The sequence below is a fragment of the Pangasianodon hypophthalmus genome, chromosome 8, assembly GCF_027358585.1.
Source record: "Pangasianodon hypophthalmus isolate fPanHyp1 chromosome 8, fPanHyp1.pri, whole genome shotgun sequence".
Lineage (NCBI taxonomy): Eukaryota > Metazoa > Chordata > Actinopteri > Siluriformes > Pangasiidae > Pangasianodon > Pangasianodon hypophthalmus.
Window position 1 is genome coordinate 26506995 of NC_069717.1, and position 17056 is coordinate 26524050.

Below are 17056 nucleotides of genomic sequence, written 5' to 3' on the forward strand. Positions count from 1 at the left end.
GTCCAGTAGGTGGTGCTCTTTCCCAGCATTTAGTGTATCAGTTTTAGCTGAAGCTGCTGTAATAAACTTTATTTTGGCCATAGTTTTGCTACTCCACTCTTTCTCACATGCAACAGTGAAGCACAGGGTGGTGGGTGTTTTGGCACCTCTGGTGAAGGTTTGATCATTTACACACTCCAGATGAAAAAGATGAGCTCTCTTCTGTAATACCTTTAACGTATCTAACAGGCCAAGTGTGTCTAATCAAGTAATCAGAAAAAGTTTAAAATGACAAAACACAGTACACTTGTACCAGCAACACACACAGTGTCAGTGTAGTGCAAAAGGTTACACCACGGAAATGTTTGATGGTCAAAGAATCGTACTAAACTGTACCTTTCCATGTTACTGGAGTGGTAGCCTTATATTTTATACCTTTAATATATTCACCTGGAAATGTGGATATAGTGCACCTTGAAAAAAAGGATACATAAATGGACTGTAATTAGTTTTTAGAGTAAAGTTTTAAAGGGTACACTATGCACTTTCCAAGATGTGAAAGGTGTATGCTTGAGACAAGGAGAGTTACAGTTTAGTCTCCTGTATAGTTTAGTTTAGTGTAAAGTGGTGTATGGCATCAGATGAGCTACACAGATGTTATAACTGGACCTCTGCATGGTTTAAAAAAAAAAAAACAACAAAACGAAACAAGAAAAGAATTTTATTAAGTTTAAATGTATTAATTATTGATGTAATTGCACATGGGATTCCTATTCTCCCCCTTCAGCCAACAGTTTAATAATTTAGTAATAAATCAGAGCAAACTTACAAAATTAATTATTAATGAACTCATATAAATCCACAAAAGAAAATATATTCCATCTTGCATTCACTCGCTCAATCTGGCAACAACTTGAAGCTGTGTATTTCCTTATATTAATGTTTATTTTACATAAAAAAGTGGACATCTGGGAGAAATACTAGAAATGAGTTATTTAGGTTTAAATGCATTCATTATTGACAATTGACTACTGGATTCCTTTTTTTCTCCTTTAATCAACAGTTTAATAATTTAGTAATAAATCTGGGCAAACTGTTACTAAATTATTTACTAAATTAATAACTAAATGATTAATGAACTAATATAAATCCATAAAAGAAAAAAATATTTCAGCTTGCACTCGATTGTTCAATCTGGCAACAATGAGAAGCTGTTTTTATTTCTATATTTGTGTTTTTATTTTCTATTAAAAACCAAAGTGGAATTCTGGGAAAAAATGCTAGTAAACAATGGTAGTAGATTTAAATGGATTAATTAGTGATTAATTGCTTTGTAGATTCCCTTTTTTTCTTCTTTAACAGTTTAATAATTTTGTAATAAATCAGAGCAAACTGTAACTAAATTAATTATTAATGAACTAATATGAAACACAAAAGAAAAATATTTCAGCTTGCACTCGATTGTTCAATCTGGCAACAATGGGGAATAAAAACAGTGTTTTTTTTTTTTTTTTTTTTAATTATTAATTTATGTTTTTATTTTCCATAAAAAAAACCAAAGTGGAATTCTGGGAAAAATGCTAGAATATAATTGTATTAGATTTAAATGGATTAATTAGGGATTAATTGCATTGTGGATTTCTTTGTTTCTCCTTTAACCAACAGTTTAATAGTTTATTAATATAACTAAACGCACAGCAGATTTGAGATCAATATAAGATAACATTTATTTATTTATTTATTTATTTATTTAAATGAAAACACTGATGACACCCCCCTCACTCCCTCCCTCCTCCTTCTCGCGCGCGCGCGCTCGTTGCTCGCGCGCGCTGAGGTGTATGTGCGGCGCGCGCGCGCTCGGACGGCAGGAAGCATCACTCAGGCCGTTAGCGTCATCACCGTTACTTTACAACACATTTTACTAATTTTCTGATTAACTGCCGTCTTATAACGTTTACTTGACTGTTATTTTTGTCCGTTTTTATGTACCATCCGCCTGTTGATGTGTCACTCGGAGTTGGGATGGACTTGGGTGTTTTTATGGAAACAGACCGGCACTTTTTATTAGCAGGAAAATAACTTTTATTCATTTAGAGCTTATTTACAAAAATGAGGGACCGTCTGGCTGAACTGAAATCTGTAAGTAAAGTCAGTTTGTTCACAAATGCAACAGGTTTTTTTTTTTTTGTGTGTGTGTGGTTTATATCCCGGCTCAAACTGTTATTTCAGATGCTAGCGTCAGGTCAGCTAAATTCAGGCTGAATCCCAAACAACGGCCATGTTGGATATGTAGTGCACTAAATAGTGTAGACAGCCCGCTGTCTCGGTGTGTGGTGTATTGCGGTTATGTAGGAATGAGCGAGTTGTTTGGGATTTGGCCTTGGGTGTGTTCCAGCAGCGCAGCTTTTGCGCAGATCAGCGCAGCGCGTGCTTTACGCAGGTCTCAGTTTCAGTACATAAGGGTTAAGTGACATCTACGTTTTCACATGCACATTCAGACACAAGAGTTTTGTGGTCTGGGGATCTTGTTTGTACTTTCTAGCTTTGTATATTTGTCTTTTCTCATTCTGTGACACTACAAAATGTTATGACTTAGATTGGGGATAAAATACTTTTCTCAAGTCCAAATGACTGAATAGTTGACTGTCTAACTGACTGACTAACCTTCTGACCGACTGACTGAACTTCTGACTGACTGACTGACTGAACTTCTGACTGACTGAACTTCTGACCGACAGACTGACTGAACTTCTGACCGACTGAACTTCTGACCGACTGACCTTCTGACCGACTGACTGACTGAACTTCTGACCGACTGACTGAACTTCTGACCGACTGACTGACTGAACTTCTGACTGACTGAACTTCTGACTGACTGAACTTCTGACTGACTGACTGACTGAACTTCTGACTGACTGAACTTCTGACCGACAGACTGACTGAACTTCTGACTGACTGAACTTCTGACCGACTGACTGACTGACCGACTGACTGAACTTCTGACTGACTGAACTTCTGACCGACTGACTGACTGACCGACTGACTGAACTTCTGACCGACTGACTGAACTTCTGACCGACTGACTGAACTTCTGACTGACTGACTGACTGAACTTCTGACTGACTGAACTTCTGACCGACTGACTGACTGAACTTCTGACCGACTGACTGAACTTCTGACCGACTGACTGACTGAACTTCTGACTGACTGAACTTCTGACCGACTGACTGACTGAACTTCTGACTGACTGAACCTCTGACTGACTGAACTTCTGACCGACAGACTGACTGACCTTCTGACCGACTGACCTTCTGACCGACTGACCGACTGACTGACTGAACTTCTGACCGACTGACTGAACCTCTGACCGACTGACTGACTGACCTTCTGACCGACTGACTGACTGAACTTCTGACTGACTGAACTTCTGACCGACTGACTGACTGAACTTCTGACTGACTGAACTTCTGACTGACTGACTGACTGAACTTCTGACTGACTGAACTTCTGACCGACAGACTGACTGAACTTCTGACTGACTGAACTTCTGACCGACTGACTGACTGACCGACTGACTGAACTTCTGACCGACTGACTGAACTTCTGACCGACTGACTGAACTTCTGACTGACTGACCTTCTGACCGACTGACTGACTGACCTTCTGACTGACTGAACTTCTGACCGACTGACTGACTGAACTTCTGACTGACTGACTGACTGAACTTCTGACTGACTGAACTTCTGACCGACTGACTGACTGAACTTCTGACCGACTGACTGACTGAACTTCTGACTGACTGACCGACTGACTGAACTTCTGACCGACTGACTGACCTTCTGACCGACTGACTGACCGAATTACTGACTGACCTTCTGACCGACTGACTGACTGAACTTCTGACTGACTGAACTTCTGACCGACTGACTGAACTTCTGACTGACTGAACTTCTGACCGACTGACTGACTGAACTTCTGACTGACTGACTGAACTTCTGACCGACTGACTGAACTTCTGACTGACTGACTGAACTTCTGACTGACTGACTCACTGAACTTCTGACCGACTGACTGAACTTCTGACCAACTGACCAACTGAACTTCTGACTGACTGACTTTCTGACGTTGTGACTGACTGATTGACCGACTGAATGACTGATTTACTTTCTGACTGTGTGACATTCTGACTGCCTTTCTGAGCGACTGATGTTCTGACTGACTGACTGACTTATTTTCTGACTGTCTGACATTCTGACTGAATGACTGAACTTCTGACTGACTTTCTGACCGACTGATTTTCTGTCTGACTTTCTGACGTTCTGACTGACTGACTTACTTATTTTCTGACTGTCTGACGTTCTAACTGACTGCCTGAACTACTGACCGCCTGACTTTCTGACCAACTGACGTTCTGACTGTCTGACTTTCTGACTATATATCTCTGATTGTCTGACTGTCTATCACTCTGGCTGACTGACTGAGTAACAGACTGAATGAATGTCTGACTGACTGTCCAACTGACTGACTAACAGCTTGACTGACTGTATATATACACTTAAGCAATGTGATTGGAGAAATTCAAGCTCTCTAAAATGTTCTAGATGACTAGGAGTCAAAATGTTAATCTTCATACAGTCCTTATTCACAACTCCATACATTTTAAATTCCATTGAAATACTCATAATTTAAAAAATGTTGCTATCCAACAGATATAAGCTGATTTGTTCTGTTGATTTGCTCGACCTTTTAGATGTCGTGTAATCGTGGGGGCAGCATGAACTCTACCCCATTAAGATCCGTGGAGTTATTATTGCAGCAGAATAAAAGCAGCAGACAGGACAGTTAAAAACAGGGTTGCCATTTTGGAATAGTTTATTTAGATTTATTATTGTGAATGATTAAAAAAAATATTGCAACTAGTCCTGTCTTGTTAGTTAGAAAGACTGCCTAGATAGTAAACTAAATTTTCTCTTTTAATAATTAAGTCTCCCAGGAAGAAATGTGCTTTCAGTGTTTTTTTTTTTTTTTTTTTTCCATTTTATTTGAACAAAACAGTAGTGTTTCATATATTCCATATTTCCTGGATTTAGGGGAGGCCCAGCGATGAGGAAGATGGAAGTTTTGTGGTTCATGTGGATCAAGGCGGCTTTATGGAGGGCTTTTTCAGAAAGGCACGTGGCTAATAAACTTCTTCATTTACATTTATCATTAAATTAACTTACAAATAAGGCAAAATTCATCTGGTAAAGGAGATAGTGTAAGAAATGTAAACTCTAGGTAGGTATCATTAATAAAACCAAGACTGTGGGGAAATAAATGAAAATGAATCGATGGTATTAAAGTGTATGATATAAATAGATGGGACGGTGAAGAAACCTGCTCTGACTGTATGTGTTTCAGGTGGAGGAGGTCAGGAGCATCATTGATAAGATTTCCTCGCAGGTGAACGAGGTGAAGAAGAAGCACAGCATGATCCTCTCAGCTCCTAACCCTGATGAAAGTGCGTACACACTCAGTCATATACCAAACACACTCACACACACACACACACACACATATGACGTATGTGTCCCTAGTCTTTGAAAAGCTTTGCATTGGATACGAGATACAAACTTCTAGATTATTTCATGCCACTGATAAGCAAACCCATACAATCTCTGAAAATAATTAATTACATTCAGAACATCTGCTTGTTTGTGAACGCGGTATAATTTGCAGTGCTAGCTAATGTACAATGCTCATTTTGCGTCACAGCACTGGCTGAAGTCATTGTTTCAAACACACACACACACACACACACATTCACACACTTGTGCAGCTCAGGCTAAATATAACCCTGTCTTGCACTTGTGTACTGAGCACAGTAAAAGCAGGAAATCTCTCTCACACACACCACACACACACACGCACACACTTCTACTGTATCCTCCAGGAAACATGCGAAGGAAACCTCACCTTACCCACCTTCAAATACTCATTCATCTCCTTTAAATACTCTTTTTTTATGCACATCCTCAATTCATAGCACGTGTTAATTCTTTATTTCCTTTTTCTATATCACTCACACACACACACACACACACACACACACACACACACTCTCTCTCTCTTTCTCACACTTACACACTCCTAATGTACACAACCTCAGCTCACCCAGAGTACATGTAACTGTTAAATAAAATTCTCCTTCAGCCATTAGAACAATACAATAACTCTGATAGCGTTTAACTTCTAGCTTTTAGCTTCTGTGTCATTGTTTGTCAACCCAACTTCATTAACATACAAGCTCATATACTATTTGCGGTTTTGTAACGTATGAAATATATGAAAGCTCACCAAGTTGCCATGTGCGCAACACGGTGAATGAAACCTGCACGTAACTTTTTCCTACAATTACGTCATTTTGTTACATCAGCTAGTAAATCAGACGGTAAATTACCTAGCTAATTATTTCCGAGACCACAACCGAACATAACATGAATGTGAACGCACCTTTTCCTGTATTCTGTTCAGCTAGCTTGCAATCATAGCTATATAGTTTGCTCTTTGACATGTTAAAATGTGCTTTTGTTCTCCATACAGCCAACAACTGGCAAGGTTGTCATTACACTTTTTATTAGTCACTTTTTTTCCTTCGTTTCTTGTTCCCTAAGAAGTAGTTTTTGTTGTGATTGTGCAATATTTAGGTTTATACCATAATGTAGGTGAATTCTCGATTCTGATTGGTTAAAGTTTCTATAACAGCAGCAATTCGCAGGTTTATATTAATGTGTGTGGTCTAATAGGTTATTGTTTGTATAGTAACAGCTCGTTCATAGGGACTTGTATGGAGGACATAAACACAGTCTAAGACTAATAATAAACAGATTTTTTTTTTAAGTGCCATTATTTAACAGAGAAAAACAGAGATTTTCCATAAATAGATGTTTGTTTGAAATTTTTAGAAGGAGTCTCCAGTATCAGTGGTAAAGCTGAAACGTTAAAGTTTTCCGACACGGCAAAGTGTTCAGGACTTTTTGTGGTTTCTCTGTAACCAGAGTAACTTCCAGAGAAAGGGGAAAAGAGAGACGAGGGAAAGACCGTTTATAGCTGCAATAACATAAGTGAAAACGGGAACTAACTCGTTTCGTGAACCAAACCTTGAGCTACACTCATGTGGGTTTTGACTAGTTCAGCTTTGCGCTACTTAACATGTTTGTTACATTTATGATTTCTTCATTTAGAGACCAAAGAAGAACTCGAGCAGCTGACGGTCGAAATCAAGAAAAATGCCAATGTGGTGCGGACCAAACTCAAAAGTGAGTGTGTGTGTGTGTATGTGAGGTTTTTTTCACACATTGAATGACATTGTGCATCTATTAGAGAAGTCTTTCACTTCCCTAATGATTTTGCACTGCCCACAGGGGTACATTAAGCAACTCCTCAGGCCTAATTTGTGTGTAGCAACGTGCATTGTGGGTGATCTGTACCAGGCGACATTGTTTGGACAATATCAAATTTTCAGAAATAATGTCAATATGACAAATTGCATCTCCGTAATGGCAAAAGTCAAACATTTTGATTGTCATGTATAAAACTAGATTTCTACACAAATAAATTATTTCTCCTCTCTCCATAATCAGCTCTGCAGCAGAGCTTGCCTCCCGAGGACCAAGCCAACCGTGCCTCAGTGGACGAGCGCATCCAGAGAACACAGGTGGAGATCCTCATCTTCTCAGAAGTGTTTTGGATTAGGTTTTTTTTTTTTAGTTCCCAGAAACAGGAACTTCAGTTTAGGGTGTAGTTATCCCGCCTCGCGCCAAGTGATCCTGAGATTCCGGATCCACCGAGACCCTGACCAGGATAAAGCGCTTGTTAAAGATGAAGGAATAAATTAATTTTGAAATGAAAGCATTGCTCTATAAAGCAATACCATCTCTCGTGTTTCAGAGTTAAAATGGAAGCGTAACTGTTCTGGCAGACATGCAGTTCATTAGAAAACGCCCAGTGTAACCCCTTTGTTTCAGTGTTTATTTTGGTATGAAGCTGAGTGTGTTGTGTTTTGGTCTCTCTCTCTCTCTCTCTCTCTCTCTCTCTCTCTGTAGTACACAGTCTTGTCTCGGAAGTTTGTGGAAGTCATGACCGAGTACAACAACACGCAGGTCTCCTTCAGAGAGCGCAGCAAGAGCAGGATCCAGAGACAGCTGGAGATCAGTGAGATACACACACACACATACTCTCATTGATGTGTGCCACTGATATGTGTGTGTGTGTGTGTGTGAGTGTGTGTGTGTGAGTGCACATACCCTCACTTTGTCTATCTGTCTCTCTGTCTATATCCTCCAGCACATGTACATGCTTGAACTACTTCTCAAGTGTTTATCATATTTCTCACTGTAAGCAAGCACACACACACACACACACACACACACACAGAACTCATAACTCATAACTCATCATTGACTACTAGCATTAGCCGCTGAGCAAGTTCGATCCCGAAGATGCCGGGAATCTGAAAGTGCAAAATTAACTGTACTCTCTGGGTAGGAGGGTCATACACTCTCTCCCCTGTCAATCACAGCGACACTAGCCAGTGGTCATGTATGAGGAAGATGTGGTGGCTTCATGTGTTTTCAGAGGAAGCAGGTGTGATGGGGAAGAGCTAGCTAATGGGTAAGAACTGTCAAATGACCAAACTGCCAGAAAGTGGGGGGGGAAAGCATTCTACCAATCAGGGAAAAACCTAACATTAATCAGAGTAACATAATTTTAAATAAACCGAACCTGGAAGTGTAAACAAACCAAAGACTACTTATAGCTGTAACCCTTGAGCCTCAGGTCGGCCATGACGCTTTGCACTGGCTTGTACTGTTGAAAGCTGATACGCTTTCCTTTGTGGCAGAAAAAGTCACAATTCTGCAATATCTGTGTAATATTTATATCATATTTGTGCAGCTCATTGCCTTGTCTTCATGATATATTATCTTTTTGGTCATTTTCATATTAGAGAATTAACTTTGCTGTTATTTATCCCCCTCTAACCTCCTGTAACTCTTAATGAGAGTTATTAAGCAGATTTTCAACAATATTATTAATTTCAGTAAAAAAAAAAAAATTAGAGTGGGTGGATGAGGATTTCAACACTCACATTGATATCAATAGATGTTAAACTAAGTAAATTGACTCAAAATATGAAGATGTGTCTACACAGGGACTACTTGTGAGTCGGTTTATGTGCGTGTCCCAGCAGGAGCTGCTTAATTAGGTCCTGGTTCGGCGTGTGACACATGAGACTAGCCTCTCTGTCACCAGAGACCGTGTTGTAGGCGTTTCCTCGGTAACGCAAGACTGGAGAGTCAGATAGTCCTCGCCACAGCAGGCCGAGAAAGGGGTCATGTGACTCAGGCTGTATTCATGCTCTAGGTCAGGTGTGTTGTTAAAGCTGCGTCATGTGATTAATACAAGATCCATAAATACAGTATTGATCCTTTAAGGTGAACTGCGTTGTAACAGCACCTGAAGTAGCAAAAAAGATATTAATTATAATAATAAATACAAACAGCTGATGTGTGTCGGGGTGGATAATGTGAGAAATTCAATATTCTATATTCAATCGTTGGTGTGAACAATATATGTCATTTTCTTTGTTTGCCTGTTTTGTTAGTTATTTCTCCAAAAATTACACAATAAGTTATGCTACACTCAAATATAGACATGTTGTCTAATTCAGAAGTCACGTGAAGTTGTAACTTTGATGTGAAATGCTGACGTTTTTTAGTATGGCAGAAAAAGATGGACATTGCTAAGTGTATTTACAGTCTAATTTTAGTTATATGATGTGGGAAATGTATGACGATTTTGTCTTCTTTCCACTGTCTCTATAGCATTGTAAGAGACATTAGATTATCAGCTAGCTAGCTGAATTGTTTACATCAGTATTTCCCATTTGCCTCGCAACAGTGATCTCGTAACATGAACGGCGACTTGTTTGCGGCACCCAGTTGAAAGTGCAGTATTTATATTAGGGGTGTAAACTTCAGGCTTCTACACAATACGATACAATACAGTATGTTTTCAGTTAGCACGTTTACCTCGCACCTCCAGGGTTGGGGGTTCGAATCCCGCCTCCGCCCTGTGTGTGCGGAGTTTGCATGTTCTCCCCGTGCTTTTTTTTTTCTCCGGTTTCCTCCCCCAGTCCAAAGACGTGCATTGTAGGATGATTGGCATTTCCAAATTGTCCGTAGTGTGTGAATGAGTGTGTGGGCGGTTGTGCCCTGCGATCGGTTGGCTCCCTGTCACACGATAGATCCCCATCCTGTGTTAGGTGAACACTAACACGTCCTGTTGTCGGGGGGATGGGGGGAATAATAATTTGTGGAAAAATAAACTAACGCCACACTTTCAAAAGCATATTAATCTTTAGTGAAATGATTGACTAATAATTGTTTCATCTATGACTCTCATAATAAGATTAAACCCTTAGAATAATTACCCAAAACTGCTGGATATCACAGAATCATGTGTATGTTATGTAGATAAACAGAAGCTGTGAGCATCCTGGTCCCTCATGTCCCTACTGTTTCTCCCTGCAATCTTCTCTCCCTCGTTTCTCTTCCATCCCCGGAGTGTAACAGAAAGCCTGCCCAGTGGGAGCAGCATGGAGCTTTAGCAAATATTGTGTGTTTATCGCTTAGATCATGCTGTTTTAGGTTGTATGACGTTCTGTAGGTGTTGGGAACAGGGAATAGAGAGGCAAAATTAAGAGAATTTCTCCCTATCCTCCCCGTGTGTGTGTGTGTGTGTGTGTGTGTGTGTGTTTGTGTGTGTGTGTGCGCACGCATGGTTGTATACACACAGGTTTCAGTCATGCTATTGTTCTTTCTCTAGACTTTCTGCTTCTCCCAGCTGAATAAACACAAGTCATGTAGGGTCGCATTTCTCTCTCACACACACATAAACACACAAAATGCACTCATACAAAAATGAATATAAACATCAGGGACACAATAGTATTACGTACAATCACTTTTTATTTCACACACACATATAAACACACACACACACATAAACACATAGTGTGCATAAATATCAGAGATGGCATATAAATCAGAGTTGTTGTTGTGTGTATTCTTGCAGCTGGAAGGAGGACCACCAATGAGGAACTGGAGGACATGCTGGAGAGCGGGAACCCCTCCATTTTTACCTCGGATGTGAGTTTGATGAACTGGAGTCTTGAATATTACGACTATTATTAATTCACAGACGGTCCACAACATAAAATGCTGTTATAGGCAAATAATCAACTTAGGGGTCTTAGCATCGCCCACATCACACCACCCTGCTGTTGATTGTTTTCTCATAACAGCACACCTCATCATGTTTTTTTCCTTATCCACCTCCACAGTAAAGAGATTTTCCTTGTAATAGTCACTTGTTGCCCGCCTGCTGAACAGTCAAAGGTCTGAAAAAAAGCAAAATCTCAAAATCTGGCAACACGTGCCTCCATGTTGTTCAGCTCAGTGTGCTTTTTTTTTTTTCTTCATCAGTGTTGTAGCACATCTCCAGACAGCAGCTTACTGTTGCACCTCCTCTCTCTCTCTCTCTCTCTCTCTCTCTCTCCTCAGATCATCTTGGACTCGCAGATCACCCAGCAGGTGCTGAACGAGATCGAGTCACGGCACAAAGACATCATACGGCTCGAGTCCAGCATCAAAGAGCTCCACGGCATGTTTGTGGACATGGCTATGCTCGTAGAGACGCAGGTGGAGCCCCTGTTTAATCAGTGACGAGGCATATTAATGTATTTTTTTTATATTTATCAATCCTGGCGTTTTGAATGAGGGGCTACGTGGGATATCTTAATGGCTCAAAATTGACATGCATTAAAGGTGCATCATGTAAGATTTGTGAAAAAAAAGCTCTCTAATGGTTAAATGGGTGGATTTGAATAAGATTTGAATGATTTTTTTTTTTAAGTCATTGAGCCTGCCCCTATTTCCACCCACATACACAAAGCTCCACCCTCAAAACTTATGGCGGTATAGTTAGCATGTTAACTAAAGTTACCATTAGCAACGACATCACTTACACGCGCACTCGGACATTCAGCTGCTTCAAAGCCAAGTTACAAGTAACTTCTCCTCTGGATTTATGAGGATGTGAAGGGGTGTTGGGGGCGTGTCTATAAGATGACTGACAGGAGGCCAATCCAAATATAAACAACCATTCCGGACCAGAAGGCAGGTTTCCAAACCGGGGTTTTTTTTGAGCTACGTAATACACTTTTTCTGAGACAATGGCTTAAACTATTAGTTTTTATCATTTCTACATAATTTTCCACATTATTTGTACTAGTAAGAAATGAAAAATACTGACTATTGCACCTTTTAATATTAGATTTTATTATTGGGTCCACAGCACTGATTTACTTTTACAACTCCAGTTACTTACATGTAATGTCATGGAACATGTAGTATCAGTTTTAGACGCATACTTGGTACAATTCTTATATTTAATTAGAAAACTGACATGGATTTTCAATAAAATCTGAGAATAAAATATTTCCTACATTAAGCAACAAAAGGCGTATTCTAAGAAATGTGTGTGACGTGACGGGTGGTTAAACGTGTACTTCAGGTGGATTTTTGTTGATTTTTTTTGTCTTTAAATATAGCTGCATTTTAATCATGTTCGTTCTGTTTTCACACACACACACACACATGTCTGTACAGGGTGAGATGATCGACAACATAGAGAACAACGTGAGGAACGCAGTGGAGTACGTAGGCAAAGCTAATGAGGAGGTGAAGAAAGCTGTGAGGTACCAGAAGAGCGCCCGCCGGGTATGAAAACACACACACACACACACACACACACACACACACACACACACCCACTCACCTTCACTTCACAGTGCTTTCTGCTAATCTTTAATCACACAGGTTTAAACATGTCTGAACATACCTGCAAGGTGGCTTTTATTTTTGTGTTAACCTGCACTTAAACTGCTTTTACCTTCTTCTCCTCCTCGTTTTAAAGCAAAAATGAATCAGAGATCACTGACTGGGCATGTGCTGTTAATCAGTTATAGGGTGTATAGTGATATTCTCACACACACACACACACACACACACAGTATTGTTATCATGGACATAAGGCGGACAAATATGACAGCTGCATTCCATATATCCTATAATTCCTTATATCCCATAATTCTGTTCTCCAGATGAGTACAGAACCAGTGGGGTCTATTTGCAGATCTCGGACTACAGAAAAGCCCATATATGGAAATGTTGCCTTGTCATTGAGTCTGGATATAGAAATATGAGTGGGCGTGGTCATAAACAGGGGTGTGGGTTCCTCTTTGGGTCCATATATGGAAGTCTTCAAGTAAAAAGAAGGAAGTCATTGGCATTCCTAATTGTGTGCGTACTTCTACGCATTTGCCAGCTAGCTAATATGAGCTAACCTGACAGCATTTAATAATTAAAGAATTCATGAGTTAATAAAAGACATTTTAGATCATAGATATTTATAATTCTTTTCCCTAATAGTAACAAGATTTTGTTATCAAAGATATTATTTAAGTTTAATATTTGTCGATAATCCTCACTCCCTGCGATTGCTTGCTAGCTAACATGAGCTAACCTGACAGAATTTCATAATTAAATAACATTTTTACATCATATTCTTAAATGTTCATAATCCTGACTGCTGATGCTAGTCAGCTAGGTAACATGAGCTAACCTGGCAGGATTGCTGGAGGAAAACACTATATATCATATTCATAAATGCAAAGAATTTTACTGCTAATGCTAGCAAGCTTGCTAACCTGAGCTAAACCTGACAGGATTTCTGAGAGCACCTTTTAAGTCATAATCAATTTTTTTTTTCACTGATAATGCTCAACAGCGGACTAACATGAGCTAGGCTGATATAAAGTTATTTTTATAAACAACTTCATATTTATAAATGTTTACTCATTTTTACTGCTAATTCTTGACAGCTGGATAAAACCTGACAGGATTTCTGTATGTTTTCACGGCTAACGCTAGCTGGCTAGTCAACACGAGTACAGTTAATTATAGAGGATACGTGAAAGAACCTTACCTCTTTTACACAGTCATAAATCTATTTTTGAGCGCTTGGTGCCTGTTCAGAAATAATTAGAGAGTGTGTCACTCCATTCGCATATGGACTTCGGCCTGAAGGACACGTCCCCTGGTCTCCTAAACAGAATAGTGTAGAATAATATTGTTTAATTATCATGAGAAGGAAATGTAATCAGTACATGCCTTCAGTCAGTGGTGACATTTTGTTTTTCTGTATTCTGGACAGAAATATATCATTCTGGCTGTGATCGTGCTGGTGATAATCGGTGTTCTCGTGCTAATCATCGGCCTTTCCGTGGGCCTGTCATCTAAATCGTCTATAACCGCCGCATCGTCCATTACTACATCAACCAATCCTGCTTAAGCATGCTTCCTCTACTAACACACTGACTGATCCGAGTATGTATTTCATCATGTAAGCTCATAATAATGCCTGATTCATAGATGACTTACTTACATCTTTTTCTCTTTCTCCTTTTATCAGAAAATTGTGTATGTTGCCATTTGCGGATCGGTGTGCCTTCTCCTACTGCTCATCATTATCGTCGGAGTGTTTGCTGGTTAGCCACCAAGACTCCAACCAAAGAAGTCCAGAACCTTCAGCGCTAAACTAAAAGCTTCGTATTTAGCCGTTTTGCTACTACTACGATTTTTCTAATCTTATGGCTCGTGTTTATAGAGTTTCGAATGCTGAAGAAGAAAGATTCCTCATTTCTCCAGGAGCTGAGATTTAATATTTTCTTACTGTGACGTTTTGTTATAGACATTCATGGCCAGGTTTTTTCTTCCTCTTCCTATAAAGGGATGAAAATATAAAGCTTTTCATAACCTCCGGATTCCTAAAAGGGCTACGTTTACGTTTCCTTGTCATCACCGTACACCATTGTTCATCTAATGTGATGCTCATTATGGATTTAGAACAACATTTTGGCCAAAAAATAAAATGAACACAGTGTCCACAAAGGTAGTCGATCAGCCAAGACATATTTGGTGGCCAAAGTTTGCTACGAGCTAATGAGCTTATAGCTACCAGTTCCATATGAGCATCAGACAAAGGCCAACGTTTGAAGGTGTAATTATATAGTTTAGTAGATGAAAATATACTTCCAGGTGTGTTAGTATGGTGTTGGGCCACCACAAGCCACCAGAACAGCTTCAGTGCTCCTTGGTATCGATTCTTCAAGTCTCTGGATCTGTACAGGAGCGATGAACACCAGTTCTTCCAGAAGATCTTCCCTCAGTCTGTGTTTCGATGAGCATGGTGGAGAGTTCTGTTGCTTTCTAACACGTCGCTCCAAAATCTCCCTTAGATCCTCATTGCTTCGAGATCTGATGAGTGTGAAGGCCATGGCAGATGATTTACATCCTCATCAATCCATTCAGTGAGCCCTTATGCCCTGTGGATGTGGGCGGAGTCATCCTGGGAAAGACCACACCCATCAGGAAAGAAATGTGTCATTATAGGATAAATGTGATCAGTCAGAAGAACTGCAGAGGTGATTTGCTTCCCCCTAAGTGAACAAGTGGAGCCAAACCATGGCAACAAAAATAAATAAATGCCCCCAGACAGCATAAGAGTCAAAAAGTCCTTTAATTCGTCACACATATTGTTACGATTGAACTGGTCAACTGATTTGCCCCTCTAATATTTTGCACAGCTGGTGATGGACGTTTGTCCGTATCGTTCCAGTTTCTCTGGAAACTTTGTGTAATTTGCCTTAAATTTTGTGCAGTTGCTAAACTCCCTTATTTGCTAACTTCATTGTCAATTTAGCTCCACAAATATAAATAACGAAGGAAATTTCAGACACTTAAACTTGTCTTGGGTGATTCGCGGCAAGAACGTATTTAGCCAGAACTATCAGTTTAATATTTTTGGTCTTTTGATACTACTTTATCTTCCTAAAAGAAAAGAAACTTAAGATACTTCTCTCCTATAATAATTCTCTTTATAAACTCTGTTGAAATTGCCAGTTTCTTCATCCTTCATGAAGTGAAACTCTGGATTGGTTTGTGAAGCCTTCACTATTGTGATTTGTTGCAAAGTCTTGATCTCGGGTCTGGTTTACATTTGCATCACACTCATGAAGCTGAACCATAATTTACTGTTTTTTGCATCTTCTATACTCTACATCCGTTTCATGAGCTCTGAACTCTGGACTCTCAATAAGCGTTCACGTGTTTACATTTTATTCACTGTTTAACATGGCCTTGTTTATAACTTATTGATTGATTGCTGATCGATGCCTTTTGCCCTTCATATATGATGTCAATAATAGATGTGCATTTTTGTCATCACTGGTTGTCTTTACGTCATATTCAAACTTTATACGCTAATATTTCTGCCTGAGAGTTGCACAGTTGAGTAGTGTTCTTTGCTCCGCAGCACTATGATGTGTAACGTCGCTCGCTGCCTTGTGAGGTCTGACCGAAGACCGCAGACGCTGATGCAATCCCAAGAAGTGCACTTAATATTGTAACACAGAATACACACATCAAGTGCACTTATTATTCAGCCAAATGTTAAAAAGCCAGTGATGGGGGGGAAAAAAAGACTGCTTCGTCACGTCAGTGCCCTTAATGATGAGATAAGTGATGTAATGGTGCACAGATTCACAGCTCACTTTAAACGCTGCCATGTTGTATGTGATTTTCCTTTATAATCTGGTGTACACCTCAGATCAGGATGGAAAATAGAAAAAAGAAAAGATGGCAGTGTTTTTTTTATGTAATGTCACTGACTGCTGGGTGTTTCAGGGATGGAAGGCTGATATCAGACCTTTGAACATGTTTGTTTGTGAGAATTTGTTGGATATACTGAATGCTCCTATAGCTATGTATGTAAAAGTCAATTTCTGTGATTAAAATGGAATTGTGCAATTTGTGCATTTGGTTCTTATATTAAAAAAACATTTATAATGCCATATATATATATATATATATATATATATATATATATATATATATATATATATATATATAGAGAG

General features: G+C 39.5%; 1 protein-coding gene across 2 annotated transcripts; it reads left to right on the plus strand.

Moving 5' to 3' along the window:
- Positions 1-1776: 1776 nt before the first annotated feature.
- Positions 1777-16949, plus strand: stx2b (syntaxin 2b). Of its 2 annotated transcripts, XM_026945913.3 has the most exons (11): positions 1777-2118; positions 5070-5150; positions 5380-5479; positions 7203-7277; positions 7602-7675; positions 8064-8172; positions 11095-11168; positions 11583-11720; positions 12690-12800; positions 14296-14468; positions 14554-16949. In XM_026945913.3, exons 1-10 carry the CDS (start codon positions 2089-2091, stop codon positions 14431-14433), a joined length of 930 nt encoding a protein of 309 aa, XP_026801714.1. In that variant the 5' UTR covers positions 1777-2088; the 3' UTR covers positions 14434-14468; positions 14554-16949. The 2 variants fall into 2 exon arrangements, with proteins under 2 accessions (XP_026801714.1, XP_026801715.1); XM_026945914.3 differs by lacking the exon at positions 14296-14468.
- Positions 16950-17056: the final 107 nt, after the last annotated feature.